Raw genomic sequence first — 22460 nt, 5'->3', positions numbered from 1 at the left:
GGGATCCAAATGGGTCCCACTCATGAAAATGTTAAAAATGTATAAATGTTTTTTTTTACTTTCAACACCTAAATCTCTACATCAACCTCAGATCCATCCTTCAATTATATGTTTTTATGTATATGTATTTTTTAATTGTAATGCCTTTTTGGTCAAAAACCTTATTGTTTTTATGCAGCAAACACACAAAATACTGCAAATTTTTTTCCCCCAAAAAAATATTTGAAAGTAGAAAATGATGTGAAGTAATTGAAACCTTAAATAGGTCAATAATTCATGACAATATTGATTTTAAGTTATTATTCATTCTTGTGCATTGACAGTTGTTTTTTTTTTCCCAAAAAAATACCACTAACATAATCAAGGATCCAAAAAGGCCCCAATCATAAAAATCCCTAGATCTACTTCAGATATATCCGTTGATGAAATGTTTTTATAATTTCTCTTAGCATTTTTTTTTTATTTGTTTAACAACTTTTTTGTCAAAAACATCAGTTTTTTAATATTTAACACACACAAAAATATTTCCCCCCCAAAATATTTAAAAGTGGAATATTGTTGTTCGGTAATTGGAGCCTTGAATAGGTCAATAATTATCAACAACATTGATTGTGATGTATTGTTATTTTTGGAGCAATGACAGTTTTAAAGACAATAACAGCCTGCATGGCATTCTTTTGTTATTCGAGTCAACATTGTAGATTTTTAACGTCACATTTCACCTATTTGCTCTTATATTCCACTTTTTTTTTTTTTTTATTATGTTATTTTTGGAATGTGCCACGGGGAGTTAAAAAATAAGCGCACTTTGGACACCCCTGAGTTGTGCATTTTCTCTCCTTGCTTTTGTCCCTTTTTTTAGTGCCTGGATGCCTGCATTGTCATTGTTTACGTTTAGTGTCCCTTCCGATGTGTGCTTGATGTACTGATGTCATATTGGTCTCACTGCCGACTAACTCTCTGCACTGCTGTGTTGTTTTGGTGGCACCGTGCAGCGCCCTGCGGACAGAACATCACCACAGAGGGCGGGGTGGTGGCTTTGCCTCCGTGCAAGACGGGCGCCTGGATTGTCCCCGCCATCATGGCGTGTTACCTGCTGGTGGCCAACATCCTGCTTGTCAACCTACTCATTGCTGTGTTCAAGTACGAAAACCCTCTTCTTGAAACACCCTCGCTTTACACCTGTGACGTGCGTGCAACCAGGGCCGTATCTAGCTAAATTGGGGCCCGAAGCAGCATGTTTTTTTGGAGCCACCATAGAAAATTGGTTATTTTATGTGAAACTATTTTTGTACTTTTTGAAGAAAACTTGATTATTATTCATACAGTGTGGCCAAAAAGTATTTAGTCAGCCAGCGATTGTGCAAGTTCTCCCACTTAAAATGATGACAGAAGTCTGTAATTTTCATCATAGGTACACTTCAACTGTGAGAGACAGAATATGAAAAAAAAATCCAGGAATTCACATTGTAGAAATTTTAAAGAATTTATTTGTAAATTATGGTGGAAAATAAGTATGTGGTCAACCATTCAAAGCTCTCACTGATGGAAGGAGGTTTTGGCTCAAAACCTCACGATACATTTCCTTAACACGGATCAATCGTCCTGTCCCCTTAGCAGAAAAACAGCCCCAAAGCATGATGTTACCACCCCCATGCTTCACAGTGGGTATGGTGTTCTTGGAATGCAACTCAGTATTCTTCTTCCTCCAAACACGACGAGTGGAGTTTATACCAAAATGGATACATGGATGATACAGCAGAGGATTGGGAGAATGTCATGTGGTCAGATGAAACCAAAATAGAACTTTTTGGTATAAACTCAACTCGTAGTGTATGTGTACATGGGGGCTTCACGGTGGCAGAGGGGTTAGTGCGTCTGCCTCACAATACGAAGGTCTTTTGTAGTCAGGGTTCAATCCCGAGCTCGGGATCTTTCTGTGTGGAGTTTGCATGTTCTCCCCGTGAATGCGTGGTACTCCGGCTTCCTCCAACTTCCAAAGACATGCACCTGGGGATAGGTTGATTGGCAACACTAAATTGGCCCTAGTGTGTGAATGTGAGTGTGAATGTTGTCTGTCTATCTGTGTTGGCCCTGGGATGAGGTGGCGACTTGTCCAGGGTGTACACCGCCTTCCGTCCGATGGTAGCTGAGATAGGCGCCAGCGCCCCCCGCGACCCTAACGGGAATAAGCGGTAGAAAATGGATGGATGGGGTATATGTGTACATGTTATATTGATTGAATGGATATACATCAATCCATCAATTTTCTACCGCTTGTCCCTTTCGGGCAGCTGCAAAAAGATATATGTAATTAAGAATTAATATTAAGATATTAAGAGTATGTGAAAGTACCAATTTTGTAATCAATCAGAAATCAGGTAAAATGCGGCAAATATGGTTAAGTGGGGGGCGTGTTAAGCCTTTTTTGAATGATGTTTTGAAATGGATTTAAAAGGGTGTAATTTTGATTTTTTTTTTTTTTTTTAATGGAGCATTGACGTTTATGAGCACGTTCTGTTATGTGTGATCATGTCTGTTGACATTTTATGTAGGTTGGATTTTTTAATTTTTTTGTACCATGACTAGGAAAGGTTGTTTGAATTGGGTCATATAAAAATATTGCGTGCAATGCGTAATTAAAGGTCATTAACCGGAATTACTCATGTAAAAATCTACAGTGACTACTAATCAGTGATGTTATATAAAAAAAACAATGTTGTGATGCATTTTGGAAACGAATGCGCCGCATACGCTTAATAGAATAGAATAGAATAGAATAGAAAATACTTTATTGATCCCTGGAGGAAATTCAGCACCACAGTTCGCGCACAATAAAAAATGATAATAATAATAAATAATACATAACATATATTATAAATATATACAATATAATATATGGATAATATAAATATATTCTACATATATTCTACATGATAAAATGATAAAAATACGTACATTTTAAATGTTGTTATAAATGTTACTACATTACATTTATACTTACATCATGTACATACAACCTTAATGGAGGTGTTTGAATGATTTTTTTGGGCTTTATAGGCAAAATAGAGCAGCTTCCATAGGCTCCATTGTAAACGGACATTTGATCACATTTATTTAATATTTTGAATGCCTTAAAAAAAACTACATCCGTCATGTCTCTCATAATGAATCTGAATGAGTGTCGAACTGTGACTTGGATTAAGGTTGTTTCCTCGACGCAGAGGGAATTTAGCACGAGCGAGACATGAATGTAAGTACATCTTTTTATTTTAACACTATAACTAACAAAAGACAAACAAAAAGCGCTCACAATGGAGGGAAAAACTTGGCTATGGAAACAAACACTTGCACTATGGCATAAACCAGTGGTTCTCAACCTTTTTTCAGTGATGTACCCCCTGTGAACATTTTTTTAATTCAAGTACCCCCTAATCAGAGCAAAGCATTTTTGGTTGAAAAAAAGAGATAAAGAAGTTAAATACAGCACTGTGTCATCAGTTTCTGATTTATTAAATTGTATAACAGTGCAAAATATTGCTCATTTGTAGTGGTCTTTCTTGAACTATTTGGAAAAAAGATATAAAAACAACAAAAAAATTGTTGAAAAATAAACAAGCGATTCAATTATAAATAAAGATTTCTACACATAGAAGTAATCGTCAACTTAAAGTGCCCTCTTTGGGGATTGTAATAGAGATCCATCTGGATTAATAAACTTAAATCTAAACATTTCTTCACAAAAAAGAAATCTTTAACATCAATATTTATGGAACATGTCCACAAAAAATCTAGCTGTCAACACTGAATATTGCATTGTTGCGTTTTTTTTACACAGTTTATGATCTTACATTCATATTTTGGTGAGGTATCATTCAATACAGTAAATATATTCATAAAGGATTTTTGAATTGTTGCTATTTTTAGAATATTTAAAAAAAATCTCAAGTACCTCTTGGCATACCTTCAGGTATCCCCAGGGGTACGCGTACCCCCATTTGAGAACCACTGTCATAAACTATGGACATAAACAAAAGACTTAGCACAAAGGCTATGAACTATGAACTAAAAAACAAAAACTTACACGACATGGAACTGTGAACGAGGGCATGAAGGTAGGAACAGCATGGATAGGCTGAAGATGCCAGGACAAAGACAAGAAAATGAATGACTTCAATTGCAGCTATGACCATTAGTGAAAAACAGCTGTGAGGCTTAGAACAGGGACGTGATTAGGAGACCAGGTGATACTAATGGGTTGGCATGGAGACGAAAACAAACCAGGAAGTGAAATGACAGAACTGAATGTCCAAAAAAGCAAAACACAACATGACCAAACATAACAAAAACACAACATAATCCACAGGCGTGACAATGAGAGGCATAATTCCTAAAAAAAAAAAAGTTCAGTTCCACTTTAAACAGCTGGTGTGTAAAAAGTACACTACTTACAGTAAATAAATAAATAAATACATGATAAATGGGTTGTACTTGTATAGCGCTTTTCTACCTTCAAGGTACTCAAAGCGCTTTGACACTACTTCCACATTTACCCATTCACACACACATTCACACACTGATGGAGGGAGCTGCCATGCAAGGCGCCAACCAGCACCCATCAGGAGCAAGGGTGAAGTGTCTTGCTCAGGACACAACGGACGTGACGAGGTTGGTACTAGGTGGGATTTGAACCAGGGACCCTCGGGTTGCGCACGGCCACTCTCCCACTGCGCCACGCCGTCCCTATGACCATTAGTGAAGAACAGTACAAACACTTTGTAGGGCGCAACGTAACACATTACACTTTCTGAGTAAAGCTACTTCCAAGTTAGACAATATACCATAGACAAGAAGTGTAACTGCATTGCAAATAAGATCCACATGTTGTAGCTGAGATAGGCGCCAGCGCCCCCCGTGACCCCAAAAGGGAATAAGCGGTAGAAAATGGATGGATGGATGGAAAAATATCAATATTTATCAACACAGTAACATAGCTAAAACTGGTACCGTTGAGTACAGGTATCGATTCCCATTCCCATCCTACCTGTTCAAATGTGAACGGTACCCATCCCTGCTGTGGAGTAAACGATGTGTGACGTCATCCTTTATGCTGTGACTGTGTGCCCTCACAGCAACACTTTCTTCGAGGTCAAGTCCATCTCCAACCAGGTTTGGAAGTTCCAGCGGTACCAGCTCATCATGACCTTCCACGAGCGCCCGGTCCTTCCCCCGCCGCTCATCATCTTCAGTCACATCACCATGGTTCTCAAGCACCTGTGTTGTCGCTGGCGCAAGCACGACGACGACGAGCGGGACTACGGACTCAGTGAGTGTTTGGCAAAAAAGTTGAAGGCCTCGGCGTGTCCACTATTTTTTTCCGCCTTGCCGCTTACGTGGAGTGATTTCTCCAGATTCTCTGAACCTTTTGATGATATTACGGAGCGTAGATGGTTAAATCCCTAAATTACTTGCAGTAGCTTGTTGAGAAATGTTGTTCTTAAACCGTTTGACGATTTGCTCACGCATTTGTTCACCAAGTGGTGACCCTCGCCCCGCCCTTCTTTGTGAATGACTGAGCATTTCATGGAACGCTGCTTTTATACCCAATCACGGGACCCACCTGTTGCCAATTAGCCTGTTCACCTGCGGAAGTGTTTGATGAGCATTCCTCAGCTTTCTCAGTCTTTTATGCCAATTCTGCCAGCTTTTTTGAAACATGTTGCAGGCCTCAAATTCCAAATGAGCTAATATTTGCAAAAAAATAACCTGTTCGGATGTAAAGTATATTGTCTTTGCAGTCTATTCAATTGAATATAGGTTGAAAATTATTTGCAAATCATTGTATTCTGTTTTATTTACAATTTAAACAACGTGCCAACTTCATTGGTTTTGGGTTATATATATATATATATATATATATATATATATATATATATATATATATATATATATATATATATATATTAGGGCTGGGCAACGATTAAAAATTTTAATCTAAGTTAATCATACCATTTCTCTGATTAATCGCGATTAACTGCATTGTATACGCAAAGCCCAATAATGAATTCAAAAGTAGTGTGTAATGCACCTTTATTGGAATATTCCCCCACATGAAAAAAAGCGCCAAAACATTTGTTGTGCAGACACAATTTAAATCAGTCCTTGTTAAACAATAGCAGTTAAATAGCATATTTTATGAAAATCAACTCAAAAAATGTAAATACAAACATTTAAGCTTATTGCCACTGCCAGAGTATTTAAGTTATCCTGTTTGTTATGGAAAATAAATATAATCTACACACAAATCTCTGAGCCACAATCATAACATCTGAACAGGCAATTTCTGAGGTAACAGCAGAAACTTTTTTTTTATCAGGGATCTTATGTTTAAAAAACCTATATTATAGGTAGTGGGCTGTTTTAGGGAATTTTTGATCAAATTATCCGTAGTAGCAATATTAATAATGTTGTGTTTATTCTGCATAGTGCACTTAAAATAAATATGACCATATCTAGGAATTGATATGATGGGAATTTTCCGATTCTTTGATGTTATGAGCCAGGGAATAAAAGAACTAACCTACCCAGCATGCAACAGGAGTGACGAGCATGCGCGGTAGCCCGGTATAGGTTGTGTCGCCATGACGGCATCTTGTATGTTGTGATATGCACGCTCTGAAAGCAAACGTTAAGAACTCAGCCAACACGCCTCGTCTGCATTATTCATAAATAGACAGACAACACATATACTCCGCTGCTTCACAGGCCGCTGGATGTAGCCGGCAAAGTATTCCCATGCTAGCTAGCCGTCATTCAGTCCAAAACGGCCCGATCTATCCACATTCAGAATTGTCTGGCGGTCGTAAGTGATCCCGGAGTCACCACGCTGTAAGCCAGCCATGAAATTTGCAGAATTGTCCGCTATTTTTGCCAAATGTTGCATCTTTACCAAGAGCCCCTCGACGCCATCTTGTTAAGAAAAGGCGTTAACAAAATAAAAGCATGTAAACAACATACGCAAATGCGCGATAAAATAATTGTCCGCGTTAATAGATTGATGAGTTAACTCATAATTAACGCATTAATTTTCCCACCCCTAATATATATGTATATATATATATATATATATATATATATATATATATATATATATATATATATATATATATATATACACACACACACATATATACATATATGTATATATATATACATATATAAAAGTTATGTATTATGTATATATATATATATACACATATATATGTATATATATACACACATATATATATATATATATATATATATATATATATATATATATATATATACATATATATATATACTTTACTGTCATACACTCTCTACTCTTTCCGTAGATATAATTGTTACTATCATTAGTTATCAACAAAAATACATACAGTATATTTGACGATGAGCTCGAAGTATGTTTTTACTGCCATCTAGTGTCTATTTTGAGGTTTGTTCAGTGTAAGAATATCCCTGTTTCGCAATCCTATGCTTTTTAAAGTACACTTAAGGCATCGATAGTCAAATTGATAAACTATGAACATGATTCAATGTCATTGGAAAATCTGGCCTAAAAACATTGCGATTTTTTGAGGCAAAGCTGTCGTGAATTCAAACATTTCCGGCCTCGACAATCACAAAAAAAGCAAGCAAAATCCTGTTATCAAACAAGCGACTCACTGCAACCCTTCACCGTACTCACATGCAGAGCTTTTCATCACGGAGGACGAGCTGAAGAAAGTCCACGACTTTGAGGAGCAGTGCATCGAGGAGTATTTCCGGGAGAAAGATGACCGATTCCACTCTTCTAACGACGAGAGGATCCGAGTTACTTCTGAAAGGTCAGTCTACTGGGTGGCACACACTAAACACTCCGATCATTTTATGCAGAGTGTCCCTGGTGCAGGAGTGACCCAGTGACCCAGAATGTAATCAATAAGGTGATTGTTTTGGGAAACAGTGGAGCCTCGATTTACAGCCTTCATTGATTCTTGGCCACGGTTCGCCAATAGAAAAGTTGATATATCGAAGCAAATTTCTCGGAAAGGAACAACGGAAAATGTGAATAATGTATTGCAGCTTCAACAAAAGCCCTTGTTTTAGTACAAGTGTTTACACTTTTGGTCCTGATCTACCAAAATGGTGGTTCAAACTTTGTGCACTAAATACCACCTCAGAAAACACCAAGTAGCACCATAATGACCAACAATAAAATACAGTAGTATAGTAAACCCTAAGTCAGGGGTTTGCAACCCAAAATGTTGGAGGAGTCATATTGGACGTAGAATCAAAAAAAAAAAAAAAAAAAAAAATCAGTCTCGAGTTGCAAAAAATAATGCATTATATGTAATATAATGAAGTCAACACATGATGTAAGTGTCTATATTAGCTATATTAGCCTACTATCAAAATTACTTTAAAAATCTTATATAATCTTATATTATAATGAAGGCAACACCTGATGTAAGTGTCTATATTAGCTACAGTAGCCTACTTTTAAAATGACTTCAAAATTCTTACATAAGTGTTATAATGAAGTAAACATATGATGTAAGTGTCTATATTAGCTACAGTAGCCTACTTTTTTTTATTTTCCTGAAGGAACTCTCCTGAAGGAATCAATAAAGTACTATCTATCTACTTTTAAAATGACTTCAAAATTCTTACACACGTGTTATAATGAAGTCAACGCATGATGTAAGTGTCTCTACTAGCTATATTAGCATACTATCAAAACTACTTTAAAAGTCTTATATACGTGTTATAATGAAGGCAACACATGATGTAAGTGTCTATATTAGCTATACTAGCCTACTATCAAAATTACATTAAAAGTCTTATATAGGTGTCATAATGAAGGCAACACATGATGTAAGTGTCTATATTAGCTTAATTAGCCTACTATCAAAATGATTTTAAAAGTCTTATATAAGTGTTATAATGAAGGCAACACATGATGTAAGTGTCTGTATTAGCTATATTAGCCTACTATCAAAATTACTTTAAAAATCTTATATAATCTTATATTATAATGAAGGCAATACCTGATGTAAGTGTCTATATTAGCTACAGTAGCCTACTTTTAAAATGACTTCAAAATTCTTACATAAGTGTTATAATGAAGTAAACATATGATGTAAGTGTCTATATTAGCTACAGTAGCCTACTTTTTTTTATTTTCCTGAAGGAACTCTCCTGAAGGAATCAATAAAGTACTATCTATCTACTTTTAAAATGACTTCAAAATTCTTACACACGTGTTATAATGAAGTCAACACATGATGTAAGTGTCTCTACTAGCTATATTAGCATACTATCAAAACTACTTTAAAAGTCTTATATACGTGTTATAATGAAGGCAACACATGATGTAAGTGTCTATATTAGCTATATTAGCCTACTATCAAAATTACATTAAAAGTCTTATATAGGTGTCATAATGAAGGCAACACATGATGTAAGTGTCTATATTAGCTTAATTAGCCTACTATCAAAATGATTTTAAAAGTCTTATATAAGTGTTATAATGAAGGCAACACATGATGTAAGTGTCTGTATTAGCTATATTAGCCAACTATCAAATTTACTCTAAAAGTCTTATATAAGTGTTATAATGAAGGCAACACATGATGTAAGTGTCTATATTAGCTATGTTAGCCTACTAGCAAAATTACTTCAAAAGTCTTAGATAAGAGTTATGATGAAGGCAACACGTGATGTAAGTGTCTGTATTAGCTATATTAGCTAAATATCAAAATTACTCTAAAAGTCTTATATAAGTGTTATAATGAAGGCAACACATGATGTAAGTGTCTATATTAGCTATACTAGCCTACGATCAAATGACTTTAAAAGTCTTATATAAGTGTTATTATGAAGACAACATAATATGTAAGTGTCTATATTAGCTATATTAGCCTACTATCAAAATGACTTAAAAGTCTTATATAAGTTTTATAATTAAGGCAACACATAATGTAAGTGTCTATATTTGCTATATTAGCCTACTATCAAATGACTTTGAAAGCCTTAGATAAGTGTTATAATGAAGGCAACACATAATGTAAGTGTCTATATTTGCTATATTAGCCTACTATCAAATTACTTTAAAAGTCTTATATAAGTGTTATCATGAAGACAACATAATATGTAAGTGTCTATATTAGCTATATTAGCCTACTATCAAAATGACTTTAAAAGTCTTATATAAGTTTTATAACGAAGGCAACACATAATGTAAGTGTCTATATTTGCTATATTAGCCTACTATCAAATGACTTTAAAAGCCTTATATATGTCTTATAATGAAGGCAACACATGATATAAGTGTCTATATTAGCTATATTAGCCTACGATCAAATGACTTTAAAAGTCTTATATAAGTGTTATTATGAAGACAACATAATATGTAAGTGTCTATATTAGCTATATTAGACTACTATCAAAATGACTTTAAAAGTCTTATATAAGTTTTATAATTAAGGCAACACATAATGTAAGTGTCTATATTTGCTATATTAGCCTACTATCAAATGACTTTAAAAGCCTTATATATGTCTTATAATGAAGGCAACACATGATATAAGTGTCTATATTAGCTATATTAGCCTACGATCAAATGACTTTAAAAGTCTTATATAAGTGTTATTATGAAGACAACATAATATGTAAGTGTCTATATTAGCTATATTAGACTACTATCAAAATGACTTTAAAAGTCTTATATAAGTTTTATAATTAAGGCAACACATAATGTAAGTGTCTATATTTGCTATATTAGCCTACTATCAAATGACTTTGAAAGCCTTATATAAGTGTTATAATGAAGGCAACACATGATGTAAGTGTCTATATTAGCTATATTAGCCTACTATCAAAATGACTTTAAAAGTCTTATATATATGTTTTATAATGAAGGCAACACATAATGTAAGTGTCTATATTTGCTATATTAGCCTACTATCAAATGACTTTAAAAGCCTTATATAAGTAGGCAACACATGATGTAAGTGTCTATATTAGCTATATTAGCCAACTATCAAAATGACTTTAAAAGCCTTATATAAGTAGGCAACACATGATGTAAGTGTCTATATTAGCTATATTAGCCAACTATCAAAATGACTATGTGTCGCAGGCTGACGCAAATCTTTGTTGACAGAAATGTTGAAATGTAATATTCATCAATACATCCATTTTCTACCGCTTGTCCTTTTTTGGGGTTGCGGGTGGTGCTGGAGCCTATCTCAGCTGCATTCGGATAGAACAAGTCGCCACCTCATCACAGGGCCAATGTAATATTCATTCTACACATTTTTGCAACATTGGAAAACATTAGTAAAACTTCTCAGAGGGTGAGAAAACTCCTGAAAAATGACTGGCTTAGAATGGCCAAAGGTATAGATGTGTTGGTCCAAGTTAAAGGAAACCACAGGCTGTCTTCTTCTAATGGATTTATTACAATCTGTGCACGCTGGGTAACAATTGCTGTGGTCTGGAACAACATGGCAAACAAACAACTATCAGAAATGCAGCTAATATTACATACGGATAATGTGTCATGAGACATGCAAATATAAGTTAAATACACAGAGGACATAAGTAAAGGACATTAAATGAGCTCAACTATACCTACAAACGAGGCACAATGATGCAATATGTACATACAGCTAGCCTAAATAGCATGTTAGCATCGATTAGCTTCCAGTCATGCAGTGACCAAATTTGCCTGGTCGGCACTCCAAAAAGTCAATGACATCAACAAAGCTCACCTTTGTGCATTCACGCACAGTAGAAAACATTTGGTGGACAAAATGAGACAAATAATGAGTGGCATAAAACATGTCTTTCTGTGGCAGCGTCGGAGAGAGTTGCAAATGTAAACAAGGTGAGTTCAAGGACCGCAGAAAATTAGTAGGACAATATTAGTCATAATATACACAGTGGGATTTCAAACAATTAAGAAGGTTTGTCTGTGTTTGTCCTACAGAAAACATATTAAAACAAAAAAATGTATTTTTTCTCAAATCTTTTTCCATTTTCATACATTTTTGAAAAATGTCCAGGGAGTCGTAAAAAGGCTAATTAAGTAACACAAAATAGCAGTGAGCACAGGAGAGAACTGCTGAGCTGACAAAAAGCACCAGAGATCGATCAGCCCGCCCACAATGGATGTGCTTCCGGGCACAAAATGGCTACTCTGCGAAGCACACAATAGTTTGTACACCAAGACAAAGTTGGTACATCGGCCCCGTAAATCGAAGAGTGTGTACACTGAAGGTTTTGTGAATCAAAGTTCCACTGTTCAGCACTGGTATGGAAACAGGAGAACAGAACACATCAGTTTGAGAGATTTCGAGGTCCCGTTAAAAACGTCTGTCTCTATCAGGGTGGAGAACATGGCCATGCGTCTTGAGGAGGTCAACGAAAGAGAACACTTCATGAAGGCCTCGCTGCAGACGGTCGACATCCGCCTGGCGCAAATGGAGGAGCTGATCGGACGAATCGCCGTGGCCTTGGAGCGCGTGACGGGCGTCGAGCGTGGGGAAGTCAACAAAGTCCGATCCCGCACGTCGTCCGACTGCACGGACTCGGCGTACATCCTGCGCCAAGGGGACTGTGCGGACGCCGCCTACATCCTCCGGCAGAGCAGCTTCAACAGCACCGAGGGGAACGCGTACCGTTTGCAGGAGGCCCTCGAAGGCACCGCCGAAGGCTCCATGTCCCCGCCATCCCCCACCGGCACGGCGGCGCGGAGGAGGAGTCATTCGTTTTACGGCGCAGGCGGCCGAGGAGGCGAACGCTCCAGTGGTGCCGAACGAGCCGATAGCTTCTTCAAAGAACGCTCGCTTAGTCTACATCGAGCCAACAGCTCACAGTCCGTGTCATCGGCGGCCGCCACCAAAGAGTCTAAGCCCCTCCCTCTGGCGACATTGTCCGTCTCCCAGCAGCACCGCCCGTCGTCGTGTATCGATATTTACGTGTCCACGTCTGAAGAGGTGGGGCCCGCGGAGGTTTTTCTCGATCCTCTACGCATGGTCCCGCCGCTCCAAAGAGAGGCGTCGTTGCATTCCGACGCCATGGAGACGGTGCTGCCGGGAGGCCGGGACTTCAGCAGCGCCGCCGCCGGCGGTTTGGGTGACAGGCACTCGGAGGGTGGCCCGGCCGTCTGCGGCACCGCCGGGGCCATGTTTGACGACAGCGCGGCGGCGGATTTGTCGATGTGCTCGTCCCACCTGCTGCCGGACGCCGCCCTGGCCCCTTGGGAGACGGAATCGTCGTCGCCGCCGCCGTCCGCGGGGCCACTGGAGCGCTCCAAGAGCAGCCGCCTCCTCTCCGCGGTGGGCACGTCTTTCCTGGAGGAGCCTCCTTTGGTCAAGTCACACAGCCTCGTGTTCACGCCCAGAGGCTGCTACGGCGGACTGGGGGCGGGCGTCCAGGTGAAGGCGGCGGAGTACACCAGCATCACCGACTGCATCGACACCCGCTGCGTGTCGTCGCCGTACACCCCCGTAGAACGCTCCCACTCCCCAGGGGGGTCCACGTCATTCCCCTTCGACAAACCCTCGGATATTATCTCCTCCCACCCCGAGAGAGAGGCTGAGCTCAGTCACACCGAGTCCGACCCGGAGGACCCCGAGGAGTCCGACGCCCCCCGCCGGGGAACCCTCTGCTCCCCCTACTCCAGGCTGGAGCGGGCCAACAGCTGCTCTTCGGACGACTCCCATCCTTCGCTCACGCCGGCCCCTCCGCACCGGAAGAGCCTGTCGGTGAGTGAGAGGATGGAGAGGGGACCGGCTGGTCTGGGGGCAGACAGGGGGGTTGGCCCTGGTGGGCGGGGTCTGGCGGGAACCAGAAACCCCTTCCTCCGGAGCAAAACCGGGGCGCGACCCGACGCAGGGAAGACTGACAGCCTCTCCATGAGGAAGCTGGCGGCTCCGTCGGCGTTTCGCAGCTTTGATAGACAAAACTACACGTGACAACACACACACACACACACACACACACACACACACACACACACACACACACACACACTGCAAGAACCAGAGAAGAGGAGTGCAAAGGGAAAGGGGTGTTGGGGGGGATCTCTGCCCCTTATATCTCAATCTGAACCAGGTGCTGGAGCTCGTGAGCGACTCCCTCCTGCACACCTGCCAAAAACCAAACAAAGAGCTACGAATCTCGTTCCCGATTCAATCCCTTCTTCTCACGGAACTCCTTCGCTCCCTTTCCATCAAAGCTGCGTCCGATCTGTAGGTCTTCCACCCTCCATCTTGAAACGTGTCCTTGTCTCGCCCGGGCAAGAAAGAAAACGAACGTAAGACGAAGACCCGGAGGTCCGTTTGACGGTAGACTGAAAAACAATGTGAAACGGAGCGACGTACAGTAGGGGAGGGATTCATACGGCCCTCGTTCTTGGGTTTATCTCGCGTGAGGGGACTTTGCAATGCAGTCTGCCGAAAATGATGGAAAAGCGCCACTCTACATGGCCTATGCCAGAAAACACCATTTTACTTTTTTTTTTTTAATCGTCACGTTTCATGTGTCAGGTAAACCGTGACCGATTAGGCCGTATGGATCTCCTTCCTACTGTAACTGCTTTATTGTCCAATCCTGATGCACTATGTAGTTGGCATGGCAACCCCCTAACTGTCCATCCCTGTTATCCCCTCTAGGCACTGATCAGCATCCGTTTAACAAGGCAATTATGTCAACCGCTCCGTCGTCCTTGACGAATCTACGAATCTCCGGTTGAAGCGCTCCGCAGTCAAAAGGTGACAACTTTACGGCGCGTAATGTGTCGAATCAGCAATATGTGTGTCACATGGCCGCGTGATAAGAGCGGAAAAACCAGACATCGAAGCTGGGAAGTGGAAGACGACGTAAACGTATTCAGTCACCAAAGAATAATTGTTGTTTCTTGTTCTGGCTACTTAACATTCAAGTTTTACCTTCACTTTCTTTTATGGATCTGTGGTCAAATTCTCATCCGTTTGCTTTCATTCAAGCATGCAAAGTCAAATTAGTCGTCCTTTGCACGATTATGAAGCATATTATTTGTGGCCTAAATTAAGTATTTTAAAGCAAAAAGCAATGTCTGTACCAGGGGTGTCCAAAGTGCGGTACATTTTAAAAATACTAATAAAAAAACAAAAACCTATACAAGTGTAGTAAAAGATAATACAGAAATGTAACAGGAAAATGTTGCAATGTTGGCACTAATAACACAAAGCTCCTTTCTTTCTTTAATACTGCCGTTGTTCAAAAAATAATAATGAATCAAAATCAATGTTGTTATGAATTGTTGACCGATTAAGAGCTAAAAACATATAATTGACCAAGTTGATCGAAATACTTGGGTGATAAAACAAAACAAAAACAAAAAATTTGACTTTTTTTCAACACTTTTAATCAGTGGGACCCTCTTGGGTCCCCAATAATTTTAGCGTTTTTTAAAAAAATTTATTTTAACTGTCACTGCTAAAAAAAAAAAAAAAAAAGAATTAAAATCAATGTGGGGCGGCATAGCTCGGTTGGTAGAGCGGCCGTGCCAGCGACTTGGGGGTTGCAGGTTCGATTCCCGCTTCTGCCATCCGAGTCCCTGCCGTTTTGTCCTTGGGCAAGACACTTTACGCACCTGCTCCCAGTGCCACCCACACTGTTTTAAATTTAACTTAGATATTGGGTTTCACTATGTAAAGCGCTTTGAGTCACTAGAGAAAAGCGCTACATAAATATAATTCACTAAATCACAATGTTGTTATGAATTGTTGACCTATTTAGAGCTAAAAAATGATAATCAACGGATAGATCTGAAGTTGATCGCAATATTTAGGTGATAAAAGTAAAAAAAAAAAAAAGTATGACTTATTTTTAACACATTTAATGAGTGGGACCCTTTTGGGGCCCCAAGAATTTTAGTGTTTGTTTTAATTTTTATTTTAACTGTAAATGCTCAAAAAAATATAGAATTCACTTCACTTCATTTCACCCTTTTGGGTCCCCAAGACCTATTTAGGGCTACAATTACTTCACATGAAAAATTCCACTTGGAATTTTTTGGGGGGGGAAATTTTAACATATTTTCTGTGTTAACCATACAGTATAAAAAAAAACATTTTTCTTTGACAAATAAGGCATAAAACAAATAAACGAAAATGTAAAAATATAATAAAAACTTTTAATCAACGGATAGCTCTAAAGTTGATTGAGATACTTAAGTCATTTAAGTTAAAAAAAATAAATAAAAGTACTTATTTTTGACACTTTTAATCAGTGGGACCTTTTTTGGTCCCCATTAATTTTAGCGTTTTTTTATTTTTATTTTAACTGTCACTGCTAAAAAAAAAAAAAAAAAAAGAATTAAAATCAATGTTGTTGTGAATCGTTGACCTATTTAGAGCTAAAAACTTATAATCGACGGATGGATCTGAAGTTGATCACGATATTTAGGTAATAAAAGTAAAAAATAAAATAAAAAAAGTTATGACTTATTTTTAACACTTTTAATGAGTGGGACCCTTTTGGAGCCCCAAGAATTTTAGTGTTTGTTTTAATTTTTATTTTAACTGTAATTGCTCAAAAAAATATATAATGAATGGGACCCTTTTGGGTCCCCAAGATCTATTTAGGGCTAGAATTACTTCACATGAAATATTCCACTTAGATTATTTTTTTTCTGGGGAAATTATTGCATATTTTGTGTGTTAACCATACAGTATAAAAAAAACGTTGTTCTTTGACGAATAGGGCATAAAACTAATAAATGAAAATGTGAAACTATAATAAGAACTTATAATTGACGAATAGGTCTGAAGTTGATTGAGATACTTAGGTCATTTAAGTAAAAATAAAATAAAAAATATTTTAGACACTTTTAATCAGTGGGACCTTTTTGGGTCCCCAATAATTTTAGTGTTTTTAAATTTCTATTTTAACTGTCACTGCTAAAAAAAAAAATAATGAATTAAAATCAATGTTGTTATGAATCCTTGACCTATTTAGAGCTAAAAACTTATAATATAGTTGATCACGATATTTAATCAGTGGGACCTTTTTGGGTCCCCAATAATTTTATTTTATTTTTTAAATGATTTTAACTGTCATTACTCAAAAAATAATAATAAGGCAAAATCAATGTTGTTATGAATTATTGACCTCTTCAAGGCTCCAATTATTTCACATCAAATATTCCATTTAGATTTTTTTTTCTGTGGAAATTATTGCAACATTTGTGTTTTCTATATAGTATAAAAACACAATTTGTTGACAAAAGGGCATAAAACCAACAAATGAAATGTGAAAATATAATGAAAACATACAATCGATGTATGGATCTGAACTTGATTGAGATACTCGGGAGATAAAAGTTTTTTTGTTTGTTTTTTTTTAAGTCTTATTTTTAACAGTTTTAATCAGTTTTTGGGTACCCAATAATTTTAGTTTAAAAAAAATAAATTATTTAAACCGTCATTGCTCAAATAATAATCAATGTTGTCATGAATTATTGACCTATTCAAGGCTTCAAATATTCCACTTAGTTTTTTGTTTTTTTTTCAGGGGAAATTATTGAATATTTTGTGTTTTGCCATAAAAGCAGGGAATACAACAAGTAAATAAATAAAAACTAATAATCAACAGATACATCTTAAGTTGATCTACATACTTAAGTGACGGAAGTAAAAAAAATAAAAAAAAACAAGTACGACTTAATTGTAACATTTTCATGAGTTGGACCATTTTGATCTCCAATATTTTATTTCCTTTTTTTTTTCTATTTCATTGTTTCAAAAATAATAACGAATTAAAATCAATGTTGTGAATTATTGACCTATTTAGGGATCCACTTACTTAACATGAAATATTCCTTTTTGAACTTTTTTGTAGAAAAATATTGCTTATTTTTTTTGTTTTTGACAAAAAATACGGCATAAACCGTAAAAAAATATATCTTTTTGTACCTTATATTGACAAAGACACCTGAATTTTATCCACGGATTTAAGCATAAAATGATAAAAAATTACTTTTTATTTTAATTTTTTTATGGCTGAGACCAAACTTAAGGGAGCACTTAAGGTTATAAAAAAAAATGCATATATATATATATATATATATATATATATATATATATATATATATATATTAGTTTTGAAAATGAAAAACTATCAAAATGGCCTTGTTTGGGCACCCCTGGTGTTAAAAAACTGAAATTATAAATACAGCAGTAATATTTGCCACAAAATGAGACCGTAGTTCCTAGAGTAATTTTATTTACTGATAATTAATTACTAATAATAATAATGAACTAGTAATATTACGTCTTCTGTATTGGATTAAAAGGGTGTGATGTGGGTGATATTTCATGTCTACAGAGCGCTCGTATTTAAAATGTGGTAAACAAAATATTGCAATTACAGAAGTCCCTCAACTTCTTGGTTTTGTGATGGAACTCCGAACTCACCTGCGTCACATGTCCACTATTAATTCGACCCCAAAAACATAATTGTGACATGCCTTTTATTAAAAAAAACAACAGACATTTAGATAATAAATGTTGTATGAAAACAATGTAATATAACGTAGTACTAAAAACTACAGTCATTTTATGAAGTCATGTAACAGTAATTGACATTAGAGTGGACTTCTCCGTCAAACACACCATCAGCAGCTTGTCCTTATTTTCACGGATAAATGTCCCCCACTTGGATATTATTTTAACGTCCCTGTCTCAGGGATGACTGTACCGCTTCCCGCTCGGTTCTGCCTGTCAAAATAAAAGGGCTCCATCGGCACCGCGCTTAAGTCTGAGGTCACACACGCCATTTTAACGAAACGATACAAATTATTCGACTGAAAAAAATTCAGACAAAAGCAATTTTCATCAAAGAACCCTTAAAAGTCTGGTGAGGGTCAGGATAAAGGTACAGATGCAGGAAGTTGATACACCGTGCACTACGAAGAACTGTCCAGGGACTTGTTAAATTCGAATGATAGGGGGTGTCCTGATCCGGCATTGATATCTGATATCAATCCGATACCAGCAACAACAAAAACAAAAACAAGTATCGAATGATATCAGCTTGCATCTAAAATCTCCAATATACCAGCAGTCTTGCAGTGCGTTGAAAAAGCTTGAAAAGTAAATACATAAGTTAAACATGTACTGGAGGCTATCGGCTACACGGCACCTGAGCACACAATAGCACACAAGTTAGACCGATTTTTTTTTTTGACAGAGGGCCACATTGGGAGTTTTCATGGTCAAAATCAATAAAATACAGAAGTATTTTTTTCAAACAACTCGGAAATGCAATTTCGGTAGAAATTATGTCTGAACGCCGAAGAGCCAAAGGCTAATTGAAATGCTAACAGTTAGCACGGAAAAAAAATGTACAACGGAATGACGGACAGAAATACCCATTTTATATATATATATATATATATATATATATATATATATATATATATTTATTTATTTAAGGTAAATTGAGCAAATTGGCTATTTCTGGCAATTTATTTAAGTGTGTATCAAACTGGTAGCCCTTCGCATTAATCAGTACCCAAGAAGTAGCTCTTGGTTTCAAAAAGGTTGGTGACCCCTGCACAAAAGTGTGACTGAGGTGTATGCCTACTAAAATTAGCTGAAAAATAAAAGCATAAAAATGTTATCATTCGTCAAGTAACAAAATATTTGGCGCTGAAGCATGAACCTGCAAAATTTGCATTAAAGCAAGCATGCTAACATTAAAAATGCTAACGATTGTGCCACAAACGACTGCCCTGCTGCACTTTGGACACCCGTGATCCCGACATAAACGTCCTTATGGAACAATTTGAACTACTTGTCAATATCAACAAGTATCAAGGCAGAAGCGTATTAGAAAGTATCCAGTAACAAACGTGTCCGCATCGATCAACTTGCTGGGCCACATCACAGTTATGGCAGCTTGAAACTGTGAATAGAATATGAATATTAATGTATAAGAACTGGCCTCATGATATTATTACACAATTACAGAAAACTAACATCTGTAGACTGACAGCTCAGTTGCCAGAATTTTATCGTCAAATTTACAGTGTTTTTTTGTTTGTTTTTTACAGTATATTACTGTAAACAGACTGGTTTTTTTACAGTCAAATTCTGGCAACAGTATTTTACAGTAAAAACCCATAGTTGTTGTTTTTACAGTGTATTACTGTAAACGGAAAAAACGCTTACACATTTTTTAACGGTAAAATTCTGGTGACTGAGCAGCCCGTTTTTTGTTTTCTTAGTTGTCTTTTGAAATAATTAACTATACAAGCTGTCATTTTTTAAATGTACATTTTAATGAAAATCTTTCTTTGAAATCATAAATCAATGAGAAAATTATTTTTCGTTTTATGTAATGTATGTTACATTATTAAAAAACATCAAACTTAACAGTTTATCATTTATCATTTATTTTAATAATACAAATGTAATGTGTGATAATATAATATTTGTAACGTTGTTAGATATTTGATAAAAATGCACGTATTTATTTTTTTTTAAAGACCAAATACATTTATTGAAAAAAATAAAGTACTTAATTTTTTTTATTGAAATGTTCCTTTTTTTGTTTAAAAAAAACGTGTTTAAGAAATAATTATAGTAAATGTATATTTTTTTGAAATACCAAATACATTTATTAAAACATGTAAAGTATTTTATTTTTTTATTACAATTTTCCTTTTTTTTTCTTTTTTTAATTTAAAAAAACTGTGAAAAATATTATAACAAACGTATACTTTTTGAAAAGACCACATAGATTTATTAAAAAATATAAAGTACTTTTTATTTTTATTTTATTTTCCCATTTTATTTTTATTTTTCTAAATGTGTAAAAACGATAATTATAATAAATGTATATTTTTGGAAAAGACCAAATACATTTATTACAAAATAAAAAAGTGTTTTATCTTTTTAATTTAGATTTTCAATGTTTTCCATCCATCCATCTTCTTCTGCTTTTCCGAGGTCAGGCCGTGGGGGCAGCAGCCTAAGTATGGAATTGAAATTGTAATTTTCCGATTATTTTTTTTCATTTTGAAAAATTTGTAACAATAATATTTATAATAAATGTATATGTTTTGAAAAGAACAAATACATTTATTAAAACACATAAAATACTTTCTTATTTTAATAAAAATGTTCCACTTTTTATTTTTATTTTGAAAAATGTGTAAAAAAATTATTATAATAAATGTATATTTTTGAAAGGACCAAATACATTTATTAAAAACATAAAGTACTTTATTTTTCTAATTTTAATGTTCGATTTTTATTTTGAAAAAATTGTTAAAAAAATAAATAAATAAATAATAATAATATTTTAAAAAAATTAATTTTTGGGAAATACCGAATACATTTATTAAAAATATTAAATATTTTTTCATTTTTTATTTTAATTTTGTATTTTAATTTGTATTTTTTTTATTTTGAAAAATGTGTTAAAAAATTATTAGAATGAATGTATATTGTTTGGAAAGACCGAATGCATTTATTAAAAAATATAAAGTACTTCATTTTTTTTACTTTTAATTTTCTGTTTTATTATTTATTTATTATAATATGTTTAAATGTTTAACCAAAATAATTATATGAAATGTATATTTTGGGGAAAGAAAAAATACATTAATTAAAAAATATAAAGTATTTTATATTTTTACTTTAATTTTCCATTTTGTATTTATTTTTTTTTATTTTTTTAAATGTGTCAAAAAATACTTATAATAAATGTACACTTTTTGGAAAGACCAAATACATCTATTAAAAGACAAAGTACTTTCTATTTTTAATTTAAATTTTCCATTTTTCTTTTTTTTTTTTATTTATTTTGAAATATGTGTAAAAAAAATACATTAATTAAAAAATATAAATTACTTTTTTTTAATGTTTAACAAAAATAATTATAATAAATATATATTTTTGGGAAAGACCACCTACATCTATTAAAAACCATAAAGTATTTTATTGACGCATATTATTTCCAGTGGGCCACATTAAATGATATCTCTAGATTTGACAGCTGTGCTGTATCGGGACACCCCTATTGCTGATATTGTTGCGTAAGAAACATATCTAACGATGACCTTAGATTTTGTATAGTCCTGTACCAGAATCAAATTCAAATAGAATCATTGTGATCCCAAACACAAATAATGAAATTCCATCCATCCATATTTTGCTGCCTATGCGAGGTCGGGTCGCGGGGGCAGCAGCCCAAGCAGAGATGCTCAGACTTCCCTCTCCCTAGATACTTCGTCCAGCTCCTCCCGGGGCGTTCCCAGGCCAGCCGGAAGACAAAGTCCCGTTAAAAGTTAGATTTTCATACAATTCCACGAAAAAGTCAAATGTTATTTGGGTATGTTTTCAATCTAAAACTAGGAGTAATGAAGGATTGTGTAG

At 35.8% G+C, this 22460-nt stretch overlaps 1 protein-coding gene across 6 annotated transcripts in view; it reads left to right on the top strand.

The window, feature by feature from the left end:
• trpm3 (transient receptor potential cation channel, subfamily M, member 3) overlaps positions 1–17699 on the top strand; it is a 400472-nt gene extending 382773 nt beyond the window's left edge. For all 6 annotated transcript variants that reach the window (XM_061897816.1, XM_061897779.1, XM_061897795.1 and 3 more), the window contains 4 exons: positions 996–1143; positions 5133–5326; positions 7736–7868; positions 12416–17699. In XM_061897816.1, coding sequence (XP_061753800.1) covers positions 996–1143; positions 5133–5326; positions 7736–7868; positions 12416–14006 — 2066 coding nt within the window. In that variant the 3' untranslated portion in view covers positions 14007–17699. The remainder of the gene's footprint in view (positions 1–995; positions 1144–5132; positions 5327–7735; positions 7869–12415) is intronic.
• Positions 17700–22460: the final 4761 nt, after the last annotated feature.

The sequence above is a fragment of the Nerophis ophidion genome, linkage group LG01, assembly GCF_033978795.1.
Source record: "Nerophis ophidion isolate RoL-2023_Sa linkage group LG01, RoL_Noph_v1.0, whole genome shotgun sequence".
In the NCBI taxonomy this organism is placed as follows: domain Eukaryota; kingdom Metazoa; phylum Chordata; class Actinopteri; order Syngnathiformes; family Syngnathidae; genus Nerophis; species Nerophis ophidion.
Note: the sequence above shows the minus strand (reverse complement) of the source record. Positions and strands in the feature narration are given on the sequence as shown.